General features: G+C 35.7%; 1 protein-coding gene across 1 annotated transcript in view; it reads left to right on the top strand.

Annotated features, from left to right (window-relative positions):
* The first annotated feature begins 1783 nt into the window (after positions 1-1783).
* The window catches only part of LOC106870902 (uncharacterized), a 112546-nt gene continuing 95449 nt past the window's right edge, over positions 1784-18880 (top strand). Inside the window, exon 1 of the mRNA XM_052970147.2 lies at positions 1784-4900. Coding sequence (XP_052826107.1) covers positions 4838-4900 — 63 coding nt within the window. The 5' untranslated portion in view covers positions 1784-4837. The remainder of the gene's footprint in view (positions 4901-18880) is intronic.

Below are 18880 nucleotides of genomic sequence, written 5' to 3'. Positions count from 1 at the left end.
TCATACACACTCACACACACACACACACACACACACACACACACACACACACAAACACAACCACATATATACGCATATATGTACATGTTCGTGTATACATACATACATACATACACACATATATATATACTCGCACATTTAAGATTCTAAGTCCAGCATGCACGTATATATATACACATATATGTATACATACATGCAGGCATTCATACATGTATATATGTATATGTGTATGTATGCATATATATATTTATATGTATATATATATATATATATATATATATATATATATATATATATATATATATATATATATATACATATATATATATATATATATATATATATATATATATATATATATATATATATTATACACGTAAATGCACACATACACACGCATTAAACACCTGTCATTCCTTCTACAATCGTGGGATTTTTGTCCCAGGAGTAGCCCACGAATTTTTGGTCCAAAAGGGTTTGTTCAACGCAATATTTACATGCTATTAATCATGGCTTTGTGTACATTGAGCCACGCTCTTCCAGAGAACAATTATATGTGTGTGTGTGTGTGGGGGGGGGGGGGGCGTATCGTTGTGTGCGTGCGTGCGTGTGTCTAGGCATGCATTCTTACAAATAGTTATACAAGCATGTTATTGAAATTCCATTTGTGAAAACAAAGATATAAATACATTGTCACATCATTATACGCACGTTTAAATAAAAATTCATATCTCTTTCATACACATCTGTATACACTCACGGAAATAGATATACTAGCAGAGACGTGTAACCGCATTTGCAAAATATATACACACATAAACATATACATGTATATATATATATATGAATAATGTACACATGCACAGTCTCACCAAGAGACGCGCGCACACATACTCACACGCGCACACACATAGACACACATATTATACATAGATGTCTTGATACTCATATTGTTGAAGAAGGACTAAAACATACGATGCAACTTATCCAAGCTGCGCATGTGCACACGCGTACACGTGAACAAAGATAAACATAAACAGTCACACACACACGCGCGCACACACACACACACACGCGCGCACACACACACACGCGCGCACACACATACAAATTGGCATATATAGAATTTAAAGAAAGCAACAAGTCGAAACTTCGAAGTCACAGTCAACCATTCCCTAGTGGAAATAAAATAAACATGGTGCTGTACTTAATTATGCATAGTACACGTGTATGTGTGGGAGTGTGTGCACGTAGAACTCATAAACACAAACACATACGTATATATATATATATATATATATATATATATATATATGTATATATATATATATATATATATATATATATATATATATATATATATATATATATATATATATATATATATATATATATATATACATATATATATATATATATATATACATATATATATATATATGTATATATATGTATATACATGTATACTTATATATATACATATTCTATATATTATATATTATATACATACATATATATATGTATATATATGTATACATATATATATATATATATATATATATATATATATATATATATATATATATATATATATATATATATATATATACAAGAATAAGGGCAGAGAATATTCTATATATTCTATATTATATACATATATATATGGTTAGATATGCATGCATACTTATATATGTGCACACATGCATGCACACACACACACACACACACACACACAGATACAGACACATATATACATATACATAGGCGCAGGAATTGCTGTGTTGTAAGTAGTTTGCCTGCCGACCACATTGTCCCGACTTCAGTCCCACTGCGTGACACCAAGGGGTAGGTGTCTTCTACTATAGCCGCGGGCCGAGCAAAGCCTTGTGAGTGTCCCCCCCCCCCCATCATCGCCTGACAATCATTGCTGGTGTGTTTACGTCCCTGTAACGTAGCGGTTCGGCAAAATTAACCGATAGACTAAGTACAAAGGTTTACAAAGGCAGCGTTCCAGTATGACCGCAGTCAAATGACTGAAACAAATATAAGAATATATATATATATGTATATGGATGAATATGAATGTATGTATGCACATATGTATGCACTCATGCATATATATACACGCATATCTATGCAAACGCAAAATACAAACACTTCCGAACATACATACATCTGCCTGAAAGCGCAGCACTAGACTGGCACAGATAACTAATCACAGGCTCTTACTTAGATGCACAGTCACATACACACATGCACGCATTCACACAAATACATGTACACATACACGCACGCACAAACGCACGCGCTTACGAACGCACACATATGCACTCAACATACGTACACACACGCTGGTGTACATGAATAACCATGAGCGCATACACACTCGCTTTTTACGAAAATAGACTGGATTTATAGACGACTCTTAGACACGCGCGCTATCCTAGAAACGCACTTGATAAACGCATGCACACGTTTACATTTATGTCCATGCTGACACGCAGGCGCATATGGTCAGAGAACTACGGTGCCCCTTTCCCTAAAACACACACACACAATCACGTACACACACACATAGACACTAGGTGCGCATGGGCATATCGTTATAAAGTCATATCCCCAATAACTGAAAGGCATTCATACAGGCATGCTTATACACACTGTGATTTCTTTTCCTTGCCTCACAAACATCGCAGCAGTTTCTTGGCGTGTTGTGCGTGTGTATATACCATCTCTGGACCATTAGAAATACCATGGAAATAACGTTGCTGAAATGACGTGTGTCGGGGAATTGTGACGCTGGAAATAGTTCTCACTTCTTGTCTTTTCCTTCTACCACTGGTAATACACAACCACTACTACGTCAGGAAACACACCTCAAGCCTCTCTCCCATCCTCTATCAGTGTCAGTATTTCTCCCATTGTATCTAACACTCTAACTCACTCTCGCTCATTTCTCTCTCTGTCTCTCTCTCTCTCATCCCCTCTGTTTCCCCATCTCTCACTGCTTTTTTCTTACTTTCCTTACTTTTTCCAAGCGACAACATTATGGATGGGTTTTATTTGAATTTTTTTCTGCATTGAAATTCTTCTACTTTCATTTTTCCACGTTCTTTTTTATTTTTTCGCGGGATTTTCGCTGTGTGCAGATAGGAAGAAGGAGAAAGATAGATAAACAGACAAACATATAAACAGTCAAACAGACAGATAGACAGACAGACAGACAAATAGATAGAGAGATAGATATATAGACAGATAGATAGATAAATACAGAATCTGAGAGAGGGAGAAGGAGAGAGAGAGAGAGAGAGAGAGAGAGAAAGAGAGAGGGAGGGAAAGAGGGAGGGAGGGAGGGAGGGAGCGTGTTACTGTTATTTCGGCGCGTGTACAAGTGAGACAATTTAATGTAGGCGATCGATCGCTTGCTACCTTCTGCCAACAACAATAACAAAAACAAGAACAACAAGAACAAGAACAACAAGACCAGCAACAACAGCAACACATTTCATATTAGAAAGTTGTAGAAACTAATTCACTTTCAATAACTTGCTCCTATTCACTCACGTGCTTATCCGTGAAGGGGCGAAATCAGTTATTGCTTTTTGGGCCTGACGTTTTAACAACACACACACACACACACACACACACACACACACACACACACACACACACACACACACACACACACACACACACACACACACATTGCTTTTTCTCATATACTACATTTTATCCATCGTTCCTCTCAATTTTTTTCAATAACATAGAACATATTTATTTATATATTCATTCCGGATACACAAATATACACTCACACATACTTATAGACAACGACGCAGACGCGTGTGCAGCACTGACACACACACACACACTAACAGACAGACAGACACACACACGCACACACACACACACACATATACGTACACATATACACACATATTGATTTTGTACAATTAACTTTTATCAGTGCTGTGTACAAAACAGTGAAAATTGTATTTTCATTCGCATTTTAAAAAATAGATGTATAAACGTATTAAAAAAGCCTATATAAAAAGATAACAAAAACTCCCCCCACCCAAAAAAATAGAACTGCATAAGATACAAGTAATTAAACAAACAACTGCATCAGTTAATATAAGTTAATAAATGTCAAGTAAGTAAAAAGTATAATTTAATAAACAGTTGATAATATTAACTGTTGAAAATATGGAGAATGGACAATATTACGACAGCTACTAAATAGTTACAATAACAAAGCAAAAAGCGCGTGTTCGCACACATACATACACATATATCTCTATATATTTACTTATACTTACATCTCTCTCTTTCTCTCTTACGTTCTCTCTTCCCCCTCTCTCTCTTTCTATATATATATATATATATATATATATATATATATAAGATACTCATACATATACATACACAGACATACACGCACTCACGCGCACACGCGCACACACAGACACACACGCAGACACAGAGTCCATACACACATAGTGCCATTCCTCCTGGAGAACAGCAGCAGTTTCTTGTTCGCTCCGCTTCTTGCCAAAGAAGTTTACAGCGAAGTTTTATCTGCTCGTTTATCGTCTAAATTGCGAAAAGGAGAAAAGGAAAAAAGAAAAAAACTTCTGTCTCTAACTTGATATATTTATCAAACTACCACCAGGATATATAATTAACTGTTTATGTATATATGTATATATATTTACACACATACATATACTTATAATATATAACTACTTTAAATTATATTTATATATAAATATATAACTATATATAAATATATATACATATATAATTTCAAATCTACGACTTGTTCGTTTTTCAAAAGATGGCACTTTCAAACTTTGTTCAGCTAACGTGGACATGTCTTGCAGTGGGGATTTTCTTTCATGTAAGTATTACTTTTATGTTATTAAACTAATTAATTTCTCTATCTACCACCACCATCACCACCACCACCACCACCACCACCACCACCACCACCACCACCACCAACAACAACAACAACAACAACAACACCAAACAACAGCAGCAACAACAACAACAATAACAATAACCACAAGGATAAAACAAGTGGAACTACAACGCGTTCGCCACCATAACCAACTCCACCACCTCTATCAGCCACCATCCCCACTTTCTGTTACGTCACAGTCCATGTATTTTATTCTGCTGCATTGTAACGATTGTTTCCTTTTTGCTCTTGTAGCAAAACATGAAGGAAAAGAAAAAAAGAAAACGTTGATTTGCTTAAAATCAGAATTCTTGTTCTTCTTGTTCTTCTTGTTCTTGTTCTTGTTCTTCTTCTTGTTCTTGTTCTTCTTCTTCTTCTTCTTCTTCTTCTTCTTCTTCTTCTTCTTCTTCTTCTTCTTCTTCTTCTTCTTATTCTTCTTCTTCTTCTTCTTCTTCTTCTTCTTCTTCTTCTTCTTCTTCTTCTTCTTCTTCTTCTTCTTCTTCTTCTCCTCCTCCTCCTCGTCCTTCTTCTTCTTCTTCTTCTTTGTCAAAAATTTACAACCACCTCGAACCCACAAGAGTAAACAAGAGAGACAGAAACAGGCAGAAACAAGGAAAATGCCCCTTGTATTTGAACACTATGCAAATATTCTTTAAAAAAAAACTTTTCATTTAATTTTTCCAAAATTTAATTGTTTTCCATACTTATTGTTGTAAAAGTCTTAATGACTGAAACCGGTACCGAAATTCTTGGGAGGGTCTAGTCGATTATATCGACTCCAGTGCATAACTGGTACTTAGTTAACCGGTCTCGAAAGTATGAAAGGCAAAGTCGGTTTCGGTTTAATTTGAAGTTTTAGCGTAAAATGAAATATTGCTAAGAATTTTGTCCGGTGTGCTTAAAAAAAATTGTAAACACGTGTTTATAGAAGACTAAAGAATTAACTATGAATGGACTTCATGCTCTTTTGATATTTTCTTTTATTTGTTTCAATCAATTGACTACGGCCATTTTGGTGCACCGCCTTTAGTCGAACAAATCAACACAAGGACTTATTCTTTGTAAGCCTAGTCCTTATTCTATCGGTCTCTTTTACCGAACCGCTAAGTTACAGGGACGGAAACGCACCAACATCGGTTGTCAAGTGATGGTAGGGGGAAAAACACAAACACACAAACACACACACACGCACACACACATACACACACACGTATACGACGGGCTTCTTTCTGTTTCTGTCTTCCAAATGCACTCACGAGGCCTTGGTCGGCCCGAGGCTATAGTAGAAGATACATGCCTAAGGTGTCACGCAGTGAGACTGAACCGGGAACAATGTAGTTGGTGAGCAAGCTACTTACCACACAGCCATTCCTGCGCGCCTATGTCAAGGAAATGAGTTCCCGTGAAGAGTTGAAACGCGTTCATGAGGAAGTTTCCTCATCCACTCACACGAATCTAAAGTTTCTACTTTCAGCTTAAATACCGGTACTCAAATTTGTCAATGCGACAAATGTGGATAATATAAGTAATATAACTGGGGGCAATCCCGTCTTTCCTTTATTTTAAATATGCTTATATAAATGTATGACATTATTATCACTGTTGTTATTGTTGTTGTTATTATTATTATTGGGTGACAAAGCAGTGAATGCCATCAAAGTGACACTGGGGAAAAATATACGAAGCCTAGTATGCCCATCATGACTAACCATCTGATAAGGGTACACCAGGCATATGCATCACAGCCACATGTACGCGACATGTTGATCTCATATAAAGATAAACAGCACATGAGCTTGCAGGTAGGGCCCAGTTAGAATTTTCTTTAGGTCGAGTAGCCCATTCCGCTCAAAAGGTCCCTGAATAAGGTTTGTATAAAGACGATGAACCAGACACCACATGTTTTAGAGGTGAATTATTAAAACACCAAAGAATTCCTCTCAACACATGGCTATGATGTTCCCCCACTACTTCTACTCATGATCAGAGATGCACATATCATCAACCATCAAAAGACATGCTCAACAGGTTATGGTCAAACAACTGACAAGTAAATCTGTGGTATTAAGCGGAATATTTGCTGTAGCCCATCTTTTATACCAAGATAACACATGAACAGGATAACACTTCCAATCAGTTAAGATCTGAATATCTATGAGAGAGAGAGCCTGGTACTGCACCAGGACATTTATTATTATTATTATTATTATTTTATGTTTGACTTTTGTTTTGCATTTGTACAAGTTGGATCCAAGTCTCACCCAGAAACCTCAAGAGACAACAAATTAGAAGTTCATGTAGGTGTTATGCCTAGGGTACCATATATTTGGATTTGTACAGTTTTGTTCAAGTGAATGTTTAAGAAACCATAAGAAAATTATGTGTTTGCTTTAAAATTTGAGATCACATAGACAGTATTTTATTATTATTATTATTGTTATTATTATTATTATCATCATCATCATTATTATTATTATTATTATTATTATTATTATTATTATTATTATTATTATTATTATTATTATTATTATTATTCAGTAGTTTTATTTTTATAACGTGCTTTCACTTCACTACCGAGCGCAGCTCTGTGCGCCTTGGGTATGTGCTGTGGTTTGCTGTGGTGCTCTTATGTTTACTGTATTGAAAGTGTTTTGCGTAGGATGTGTGCAGTACCCAGTAGTGCAATTTTCTGTATGTTATATATATTTGTAAGTCCTGCTATTTTTGTTATGTATTTGTCTGAATATTTTTTTATTATACCTAAGGCACCTACTATGATAGGAATTGTTTCTGTTTTTAGATTCCACATTCGAGTTATCTCTATTATTATTATTATTATTATTATTATTATTATTATTATTATTATTATTATTATTATTATTATTATTATCATCATTCAGGCGGTGAGTTGGCAGAAACGTCCGGTCGCCGGAAAAAATACTTAGCAGCATTTCGTCCGTCTTTACGTGCTGAGTTCAAATTCCGCCGGGGTCGACTATGCCTTTCATCCCTATGGGATCGTTAAAATAAGTATCAGTTGAGTAATGGTATCAATGTAATCGACTCACCCCCTCTCCCAAAATTTCAGGCCTTGAGCCAATAGTAGGATCATTATTATTATTATTATTATTATTATTATTATTATTATTATTATTATTATTATTATTACTATGAAAATTTCTTCTGCAGTAGCTTTACGCGTATTTCCACAACACTATCTTATGCACCTCGGTGATTCTGAAGCGTGTGCGACATTTACTTATGTTTGTGGGGTTTGGAGGAGTGCACGGAATAATCTTTTTTATTTTGTGATTATTATTATTATTATTATTATTATTATTATTATTATTATTATTATTATTATTATTATTATAATATTTCAATTTTGTAAATCTTAGACACGTAAATGTTAAACTCTCCGGTCATTTCAGTTAGGGAGCAGTCAACAAGTTAACAACGGTCCCTTACTTCTTCCTCTCTTGTACCTTATATAGACAAAACTTCCCATTAAATCTTTACATATCAAGAAATAGACTTCTGCATGACCTGTAACCTTGCATCAACCCCGATTATATTTACACAGCCCTTCAAACTATTCGATATACATGTCAATGTTCCAATCATCACTAGAAACACTAGAACATTCTTTAGCCCCCATAACCTTCCAATCCCCTCTTTCAATGGCTCATCCTTCTCCATGTCTTCAAACTCTTTATCTTTCACTCTAATATCTAGAGGGAGAGAAATATAAACAATTTGGGCCTCTTTTCCTTTCTTGTTGACAGCTACACCGTCTGACTTTCTTACCTCAATCATTATTATTAGATTATCTTTATTCGTATTGCGGAACATCACTGCAATACTGAGCGCAGCTTTGTTTACTTTATGTCCCGGATTTATTTTTACTGTATTAAAAGTACCTTACGTAATATGTGTACGACGCCTACCATTTCTATGTGATGCATATTTATATGTCATATGGGTTATGATCTTGTATTTGTCTCGTTAATAATTGTTTCAACTTTGTGTTGAGATCTTATATTTAGTAATTGTTTCTGCAGATGAGTTGTGGTCTTGTATTTGTCCCATGATAATTATTTCTGCTTTTAGGCTCTCTATTTTGGTTATTTCTATTTTTATATATTTAGATTTGTATACTTTCTCCATCACTGTTAGAATATCTTACCAGCCTTTGTGATTGATACACAGTTTAGGAGCAGTTTTTTTACCCTAGAAACTCTTGACCACAATATCTGGCAACTTATCCTAGATCTCCTTGTTTGTCGTGGCATATTGTATCTGTTATGGTTACTTGGTCATTTTCCTACACCTTTTCTGGTCTATGCCATCTCTTTTCTATCGTTATTTCATAATGCTTGCATTACGCCCAATGTTTGTTAGTTCCAACACAATGGATGTATACCTTCTTGGTTCTTGGTTAAGAGTGGGCAATCAGACATAATGCGGTTAATTGCTTCTTCCTCATTTCCACATATACTGCAGCTACTGATTATATGCTTCAAGTTTGCTTACTATTCTTCATCATCTCCTGTTTGATTTATATTGGAGAAGATTTTTGTTCCTGTTCCGCAATCAGGAAACCTGGCGTTAGCGTGTCGGACAAAACGCTTTCTTCTGACTATACATGGAGTTCAAATGTCACTTATATCGACTTTGCCTTTCATCCTACCACGGTCGATAAAATGAGTATCAGTTGACCCCATGGTGGATGCAGTCGACTAGCTCCTTCCCCCAAAAGCTTCAAGGATTGTGCCTATAGCAGAAAGGATTATTATTATTATTATCATCATCATCTTTCATTTGACTCTGATTCGTTCTCATTCGCGATAGAATTTATGTGGTGGCGGGTTACTACCTGTAACCTTAGATATCCACAAGCTTTGAATAATGTTTCAAGTGCGTCTTAATCTTTCCTGTTCTTAAGAGGCAAACTTTCTGTAGAAGATGCACAGGAAATTCTATTCCAATCTCCTTGAAACATTTGTCTATATCTTTATTTACAATTCCCAATGCACCAATTATCACAAACACAACTTTTATAGTTTTCATACTCTAAATTCTTTCAATTTCAAATTTTAAGCGATTTTATATTCTTTTGCTTTTCATTGTCGTTTTTTTTCCAATCCTGGAATCAAAAGGGCATGATGGATCAATTAGTAAGCAACATTGCTTTTGCTTGTCTATTATTGTTATGTCTTGTCTGTTGTTTTCTTGCTTCTTATCCTTTTAAATTGAAAAATCTCATAAAATTTTGTATTTCTCTGACTCCAGCACTCTTTCAACCCGATGATCATACCATGTGCATTCAGCTTCAAATTCTCATTTCTAACAAAGCTTCAAGTATAAAACATTCACAACTTGGTTATGCCTCCATTACTTATATTCTCCCAACGCCAACTTGGGACATTCTGCAACAATGTCTGCTACTGTCTCATTTTAAATTCCACCGACTTTACATTTTTCTGATAACTTCTCCCTATACAATATTTTCTCAAGTTGTTTGAGCTGCTATAATTAGGTGCTGTTTCTTTCTAAATGCCCTTTTCTTAGCCAAGCCCAGGATTTTGTTACGCATGTATCCCCATTGTCTTTCCAAACTGACCAAGCAAATGTTTCTCTTCAATCTGTTTAACATGCTCTCTTTTAATTTCATTCTTTCCTTTCTCTTATTCCACACTTGATCACCTGCTCCTTATTCACTGTCTTTAGTAATTTATCTCTTCTGTTCTATAAAGATTCTAATTGGCTTTTCTTTCCATCTGTAAACACTCTTCCTCAGCAATTAAAGCTCTACCACTCCAGTCTATCTTCATGTACAACCGGTTGATATCAGCTTTCGGACGGTGGGCTCCATACATTGTCTACGGCTTCGGTTCAGTTTCTGAAAGTCGATTTTGGTCCAGCCAACAATTCCAATTCCATATCCGATTACCAATTATTATTATTATTATTATTATTATTATCATTATTATTATTATTATTATTATTATTATTATTATTATTATTATTATTATTATTATTATTGTTATTGTTATTGTTATTGTTGTTGTTGTTGTTGTTGTTTTGCAGTTGCATGGTATTGATTTTGGAAACGTTTTTAATTATGTTCTCTGTCGTGCTAAAAGTTGTAGTCTAAGATAACAAGCATTTCCCCCTACCTTCTCCTCTATTCAAGTCCTATTAGGTTCTTCACGTCTGTTCATACTTTGTAGTGAGAACTTTCTGGATAAGTCTTAATCAAATAACAAGTATTTCCGCACTGCACCCACTCCCAGATTAAGATTCAGTTTTCGAAGATTTACTCCCAAATTATTTGCCTCATTTCCCAAAGCCGCAATGATAATTGGTAGAAATACGATCTTGATTTGATAAAGTTTTTGTTCCATTTCAGATTTTTTCATGTCAGTGTATTTTGTCGTTGCTGTTGATGTTGCTGGTGTTGTTGCTATTGGTGTTGTTGTTGTTGTTGATCAGTTGTTGTTGTTGTTGTTGATCAGTTGTTGTTGTTGATCAGTTGTTGTTGTTGTTGTTGTTGTTGTTGTTGTTGTTGTTGTTGTTGTTGTTGTTGTTGTTGTTGTTGTTCTTCTTCTTCTTCTTCTTCTTCTTCTTCTTCTTCTTCTTCTTCTCTTTCCTCTTCGTTCTCTTCTGGTCGATGAAATAAAGAACCAGGCAAGTACTGCTCTCAGTCTAATCGACTATATCTCTACCCTGAAATCTGCTGCCCTTTTGCCAAAATTTGAAGCAGCTATCATTATTATAAATCTATCAAATTCTACTTTGTGTTGCAATTTCAATACCCTTCAGCTTCTTAGATAACAGTTTGCATGTTATGTCAAATATAGTCATTACTACTGGAACAGTTGTCGCCTTTGTCTTCCACAATATCTTCATCTCTATGTACTAATATTATGTCTTCTACAATCTCTTCGTGGCTAGGTACTAATATTTCTTAAGTTTCTCAATGGGGCTGATATAATATGACTATTGACTGACAGTTGTGGAACTACTGTGTTTTATTGGATATACTCTAAATATACATATATTTAGGTAAACATTTGTAGGTCCGAGGTAAGAACTGGAAGAAAGCGTTTGACTTTGATTTTGTCGGAATAATCAGAAGTTGCGTGCGGGGTATCCGATGCTGTTTGTCATCATTTTAGGAACAATCCTTGTTATTTCTATATTGCTTTTTGAAACACTCAAACGCTCAAACACGCGCACGCGCGCGTATTTTCCATATATTCTTCTGCTCTTCATATCTGTTCTTAATTCGCATTAAAAACTTTCAGGAAAATTCTGGCTGTGCCTACTAGGTATCTTTCTGGACTGCCTTCACTCTCAGATTAATATCAAATTTTCGAAGATCATGACTTTTTTCTTACAATATTGGAGGTTCTCAAACCTCGAAATACTTTGCTTTTTCTTTCCATTTTTTTCTTATTATTCTTTTATCAAATGAGAATACCATGTTGATAACAATATATATATATATATATATATATATATATATATATATATATATATATATATATATTCTTATCATTCTTTAAAAGATCCAGATTGTTCTGTTCTATTTATATTTCGATTTGTAAAGGAACGTTCCATAACAACATGATGTCATCGTTTTCTTGTGCGTTTTATTCTGTCCTTACATCCATGCGACGCCACATTTGTTGCTGAATTTCTTGAGAACTATTGCACCAGTTTAATTATGTTTACAGTTTTTATATTTCTTCGGAGATAGCAGTAAAAATTCCGATGCAATATAAGTATATTGCCTCAGCTGAGTCATTACACATTCTATATTTTGGTGGACAATTCTGCTAAACTTTATCCTCCTTATCCTATTTACTCTTAGGCCCTGTTCCTGTGTTGTCGAAATCATTATGACAGCCACTTCAACATTTCTTTCTTTAAACCAAAGCCGACTCTCTTTTTCATCATTGATCTGTTTTGCATTTTGGGAAAATACTCTGAGTGAAACATATGTTCCTCAAAGTTTTACATCTTCTATTCCACATTATCCAGTTTATATTTGTGGGCTCTGCAAATTCTGTAAATAGTCTCTGCCTTATTTCTCTAAGGACAACTTTTCCTTTACGTGTCAATATCCTTCAGTTCATCCATCCTCCGCCGGGTAAAATGCTTAATGGTATTTCGGCCATCTTTACGTTCTGAGTTCAAATTGCGCCGAGGTCGACTTTGCTTCTCATCCTCTCGGAGTCGATAAATTAAGTACCAGTTCAGTACTGGGGTCGATGTAATCGACTTAACTCCTCCCGCCAAATTTTAAGCTTTCTACCTATAGTAAAAAGGATTCTTCTTAAGGATTTTGCTAGTCTCCGACTCCGTCACTCTCTGCGGTTTGTGCTCATACCACGTCTTGCCTCTCTCTAGCCTCCACTTTTTGCACAGTTTCGAATGTAGCACTTTCGCCATTTCATCATGTTGCCACAACTTGTAGTGGTTTTGGGTAAGTCTAGGGCAATCGTTCGTAAAATAGGCAATGGTTCCATCCACTCTATTGCAGATGCGGCACAGCGGAGACACTTGCTCATTCGTCAGGTTGATCCTTCAGTTCGTGGCCAGAGCTTCGTTCTGCGCTCCTAGTATAGCGATCTCGGTCTCTTTTTTAAGGGTTCCTTTCATCAGCCAATCCCACCTATATTTTCCAGCAACTTTTGTTGTGACTACATGGAATTGATCGTATGGTCCCTTCTTGCGTAATTCTTCTTCCTTTGTTTTCCTTTTTTCCTCTGCTCTCAATACTCTCACGTTCCTAACTGTCACTAGCAAGGTTTCTTTACTTTGGGCTAAGGATCTCATTAAGCTCTCGAGTTCGATATGCACGCAGTCTTCCACACTCATCAGTCCTCTTCTACCATTTGCTCTCATTTTTCGCACAGTTTCCAATGCAGCACTTTCGCTACCTGGTCGTGTCGTCACAACTTGTGGTTTGGGGCATGCCTAGGGCATTCGTTCGTGATATGGGCAATCGTTTCATCCAATCTATTGCAGATGCGGCACAGCGGAGATCTTGTTCATTCCTAAGATTCACCCTCCAGTTCGTGGCCAAAGATTAGCCTTGCGTAGCTAGTATAGTGCTCTCTGTCTCTTTTTTTAGGGTTCTTTTCATCAGCCAATCCCACCTATATTTTCCAGCAACTTTTGTTGTGGCTGCATGGAATTGATTGTGTAGTCCCTTCTTGCGTAATTCTTCTTCATGTCCTTTTTGTAATTCTTCTTTTGTTTTCCCTTTTTTGTCTGCTTTCAATACTCCCTCGTTCGTAACCGTCACAAACAAGGTTTCCTTACTTTGGGATAGGTATCTTATTAAACACACGCAGTCTTCTACACTTATAAGTCCCCTTCCTCCATTTTCTCTCTTCATTTATAGGCGATCAGTGTCTGCATGTGGATGATGGACTCCATGTATCGTTAGGAGCTTTTTGACTTCCTGTATTAGTAACGCTTTCATCTTTTGATTTGTATAACCAATATTGGGAATCTACTTGATTTTTTGTCTATCTTGGCTTTTATCGAATTAGTCCTTTATTATTATTATTATTATTATTATTATTATTATTATTATTATTATTATTATTATTATTATTTTGATAAACGCACAACAGATTAGACTGTCGGAGAAGAAAATATCCTAACATCGGGATACGAGAAGTAACCCCGCTTAAGTATAATAGTTGTCCCTATATAGCACTGTTTTCTAGAGCAGTATTATACTGGGTTTTATGTCTATTTCCTCTATCCATCTGTTCAGATCTTTACGGGCAGTTACCAATACATCTATAACTACTAGCATACATTTTATCCGCACTTTTCCATAGTCTCTGTAATTCAATGTCTAGGTCCTAGTACTTTGTTATATTTTCTATACCTCTAATATTCATTTTTTTCATCGTTTGGAACTAAGTCAATTATCTGGCACTTTCTATTCTCTTAGTCTACTACTACTACCAAACCAGGCCTTCTAGCTTCTATTATTCTGTCAGTCTCAATGTTAAAGTCCCACATCTTGTATTTCTTACTTTCTAGTACTTTACTAGGTTCATATCCATGCCATTTATTAGTACGTTTAAATTCTAGCTTTCTACATATCTCCCAGTGCACTACTCTCTCTAGATTGTCATGTCTTTTCTTGTAATCTTTCTGTGTCAACATGCTACATTCGCTTACTATATGAGTAACGCTTTCCTATTTTGACTTGTATGGCCAATACTGGGAATCTGCTTGGTTTTTGTCTAGCTTGGATGTTATCCAATTAGTACGTAATGCTTGATCTTGTGCAGCCACTAACAAACATTCAGTCTCCCTTTCCAGCTTTCTTTTCTGCAGCCATAACCATGTCATTTTGTTACTATTTGCTACAACTATCTTTGGGAATCTACCATGCAACGCCTTTTCCTGCCAGTCAGATAATTTCTGTCCATTTTTCTGGTTTTTAACTTCGTTTAGGTTTTTGGTTTCCCTATGTTTCGCTGTGCCTCTAGCAGTTTTTTTAAAACCACTTTCTTCACTTTTACCTACATAGGAGTCTATATCAACTCTAGCTAACTCCACGCAGTCTTCTACTGATATTAGCCCTCTTCTGCCTTCCTTTCTAGATAAGTATAATTTTGTTACTCCTGTCCTTGGGTGGAGTCCTTCATTCATATTGTATTCATATCTATCCGACTCTAATAGTTAAATCACACCTTCTTTAAACCCTCCATTGAGTGTCAGTGTCGCAGTATCTTCGAGAACTTGATATAGATTCTCTTTCGATAGAAACCTGTAGTTGCGGGAACAACTTGGTCGTATGTTTCTTCTAAACACAAATCATAGACGAGAGTTTCTTTTCCTTCTATGACTCGGTTATATTATACACAGCAGCTGTCATGTTTATCTTTTTTTCCGGAAATCTCTAGCTGAAAGTTAGAGTCTTCTGGAAAATATTATGCTCCCCAATTGTTTGCTTTTACGAATTTTTCTAGTCCTTCTCAGATAATACGAGTTGATGTTTACCACCGAATTTTGAGTCACCTAACCCAGGAAAAAACTGTTTCCGTCGAGGAATATTGAATTTACACACAAAGTTCTTTTATGTCCACTTGGTGCATTGGTGCATTATGTAATATTCCAATGCTTTGTCGGAAATATGCAAAGCACATACCTCCTGCTGCAAAACAATAAAAATCTGCAAACCTTCGAAAAGGCTCATAGTCATCCAAACCTTATTGAAAATTTGAATTAGTATCAGCTTTATCTTAGTGTAGATCTTCAACGGGTTTAGATTTTCTGAGCGATACATAATTAGTAGCTTTTATTTCCATGACACCAGCGGTATTTTCTCTTAAAAACACATTTTAGAAGCTTTAAAGTTTGATGCCAATTTTACTAGAAATAAATTTCTGTAACATATGCATCCCCCCCACCCCCCCAAAAAAAAATCAGTTTCATCAGCATTTAACAATTAATCTCGTGTGTAGCCTGCTTAACTACCTAAATTCGTGTAACTCACTCCTGGATAGGAAATAGAATAGAAAAAGGCATTGCAATATTCAAATTTATTGAAATTTTAAAATAAATTAGATAATGATTAAAAAAAAAACTATAGATTTCGAAACCCCCTGTTCAAAACTATAACGTTAGGTTGAATAATGTTGCAAACGGAAATTATGATATATTTCTATGATATTCTCATGCAATACATCAACAATAGTGTGTTCGATCACCACCTTTCTCAATTATTTCAAAGACACTCAAGTGGAAGTTCTTCCCAGACTTTCTTCATTGCCCTTTCAAGTTCATCGACAAATGAACACTGCTTGCCTTCGCTGTACACAACATTCGTGAGGTATTCCCTATAGAATTAAGGTGGAACTTCTTGCTGGCTATGGGCATGACGTCAACGCCAATTGTATGGAAGAAATCCAAAGTTGCCTTTGATTTATGAATAGGAGTATTGTCCTGTTGTTGAAAGATAAAATTCTCAGCATGGAACCTTCTTCATTCTTCGTCAATGTGAGCCCCGTCCAACATTGATGTATCGTGACGCATTGAAACAGCCATCCATGATGACAAGAAGCAGTTTCCCATTGACAGATATTGCTCTCCACACCCTAAGTCCTTCTCCGCTGTCCTGTCACTTGTAATCAGCAGAAGTTTGTAAATATTTGTCCGCCTAGTAATACTTATGACCGTCGGAGCCATCGAAATTTCATTTTTTTTCTCATCAGAGAACAGATACCTGGTCCATTCACTATCCCATCTCTGATGCTACCGAACGAACTCTAATCTAACAGCTTTGTGGGAAGGTGACAATAACGGACGCCCTAGGTGTATCTTCAGGTGGACCATGGTTCAAAATCACTCTTGCTATGGTGCACGTCGAGGTTCCTACTCTTACTGTTGTCTCGATTTTGGAAACAGGAGGGTAGTGTGACTTCTTCACAACTCTGTCAATGGCCCTTTCATTCCTTTCTCATGTAACCTTGGGACGTCCATCAGCATGAACCCTGTTATAGCTGTCAGGATCTTTCAGAAAATTCTCTGCTGGCGTTCTGCCTCGCCAATTCTTCCCGGCAATCATCCAGTTACTCAGGCCTCCCGCTTTCAGTGCAAGAATCTTCCCTAGCTCAATTTCGGAAAGCTTTGTAGCGTTAGGCATACTGGAAGTATAATATGGATCACGGAGATTACGTCTAGACCGAATAGTTTCCGAAACAATCTGGAAAGAAATGAAGACGTATTAGTGGCTTTATAGTTTTAAAGTGTGGATATATTATGGAAAATCTAAATAGTGTTGCAATGAGATAATAAAGATACAAGATCTACATTTCAAAGTACATGCACTACCCATTTACAACAGATTATGCCCCTTAGTCCACTTAAATACAGACCAAAGTGAGACATAAAAGAACATATGGCTTTCTAATTTTGAATAGTAGATTATATATATATATATATATATATATATATATATATATATATATATATATATATATATATATATATATATATATATATATATATATATATATATAAAGTACAGTCTTACTTGCAAAATGGACGTGTGCGTTCAATGATGTAATAATACAAAAAATATATATGCATGTATACACACATATATGTATATACTTTCATCTACATGTGTATATAGATGCATATCAGGGTACAGGAAGTTAGAACAATGACCTACAGACAACGGAACGAACACATAGGAAAACAGAAAGCCACTTGGAATTATTCATCAGCTGCCTCTATTCTAACTCGACGTTTCGAAGATAAGGCAGGACGTACTCTAGAATAGTCTCTTCCTGAGTAGTGGATCAACCAACTAAACAGAGGATTCAAGGTGGCAAACGTAAACCAAGACAGGAAAAATTGGACAGTGAAAACAACATAAAAAAGCCGTACGGCCAAACGCGGATCTGATGTAGAACGCTAGTAGTTCGTCTTGCCTTCACAGCGGCTGGAGTGAAAAGTAAGTTGACCACAGGTCACACGAGAGCAGAGAGGATGGTGGAGGGAGGAAGTGGAACAAGGAGGAAGAAACAGGAGTGTATAACAGTGAAGTAGAAGTTAGAATAACAGAAAGAAGCAGAGCGAGACTGGGAGATGGGTAAGAAGAAAGATAGATAGGTATATATATATATATATATATATATATATATATATATATATATATATATATATATATATATATATATATATATAAATAAGGATAAGATCGATATTTAAAATATTGATCTTATCAAGTGGCCAGCATGGGAATAAAAACCATCAAAGGTAAAAATTAGTTAAAATTATAATATAGGGTATCTAAGAGATACCACCACGCTGAAAATAACAGTCAAATCTTGACTCTAAACCACAATAAATGTTCATATAGCACGA

This window comes from Octopus bimaculoides, chromosome 8, assembly GCF_046866305.1.
Source record: "Octopus bimaculoides isolate indiv1 chromosome 8, ASM4686630v1, whole genome shotgun sequence".
NCBI classification, from domain to species: domain Eukaryota; kingdom Metazoa; phylum Mollusca; class Cephalopoda; order Octopoda; family Octopodidae; genus Octopus; species Octopus bimaculoides.
This window is presented reverse-complemented; position numbering and strand designations above follow the sequence as displayed.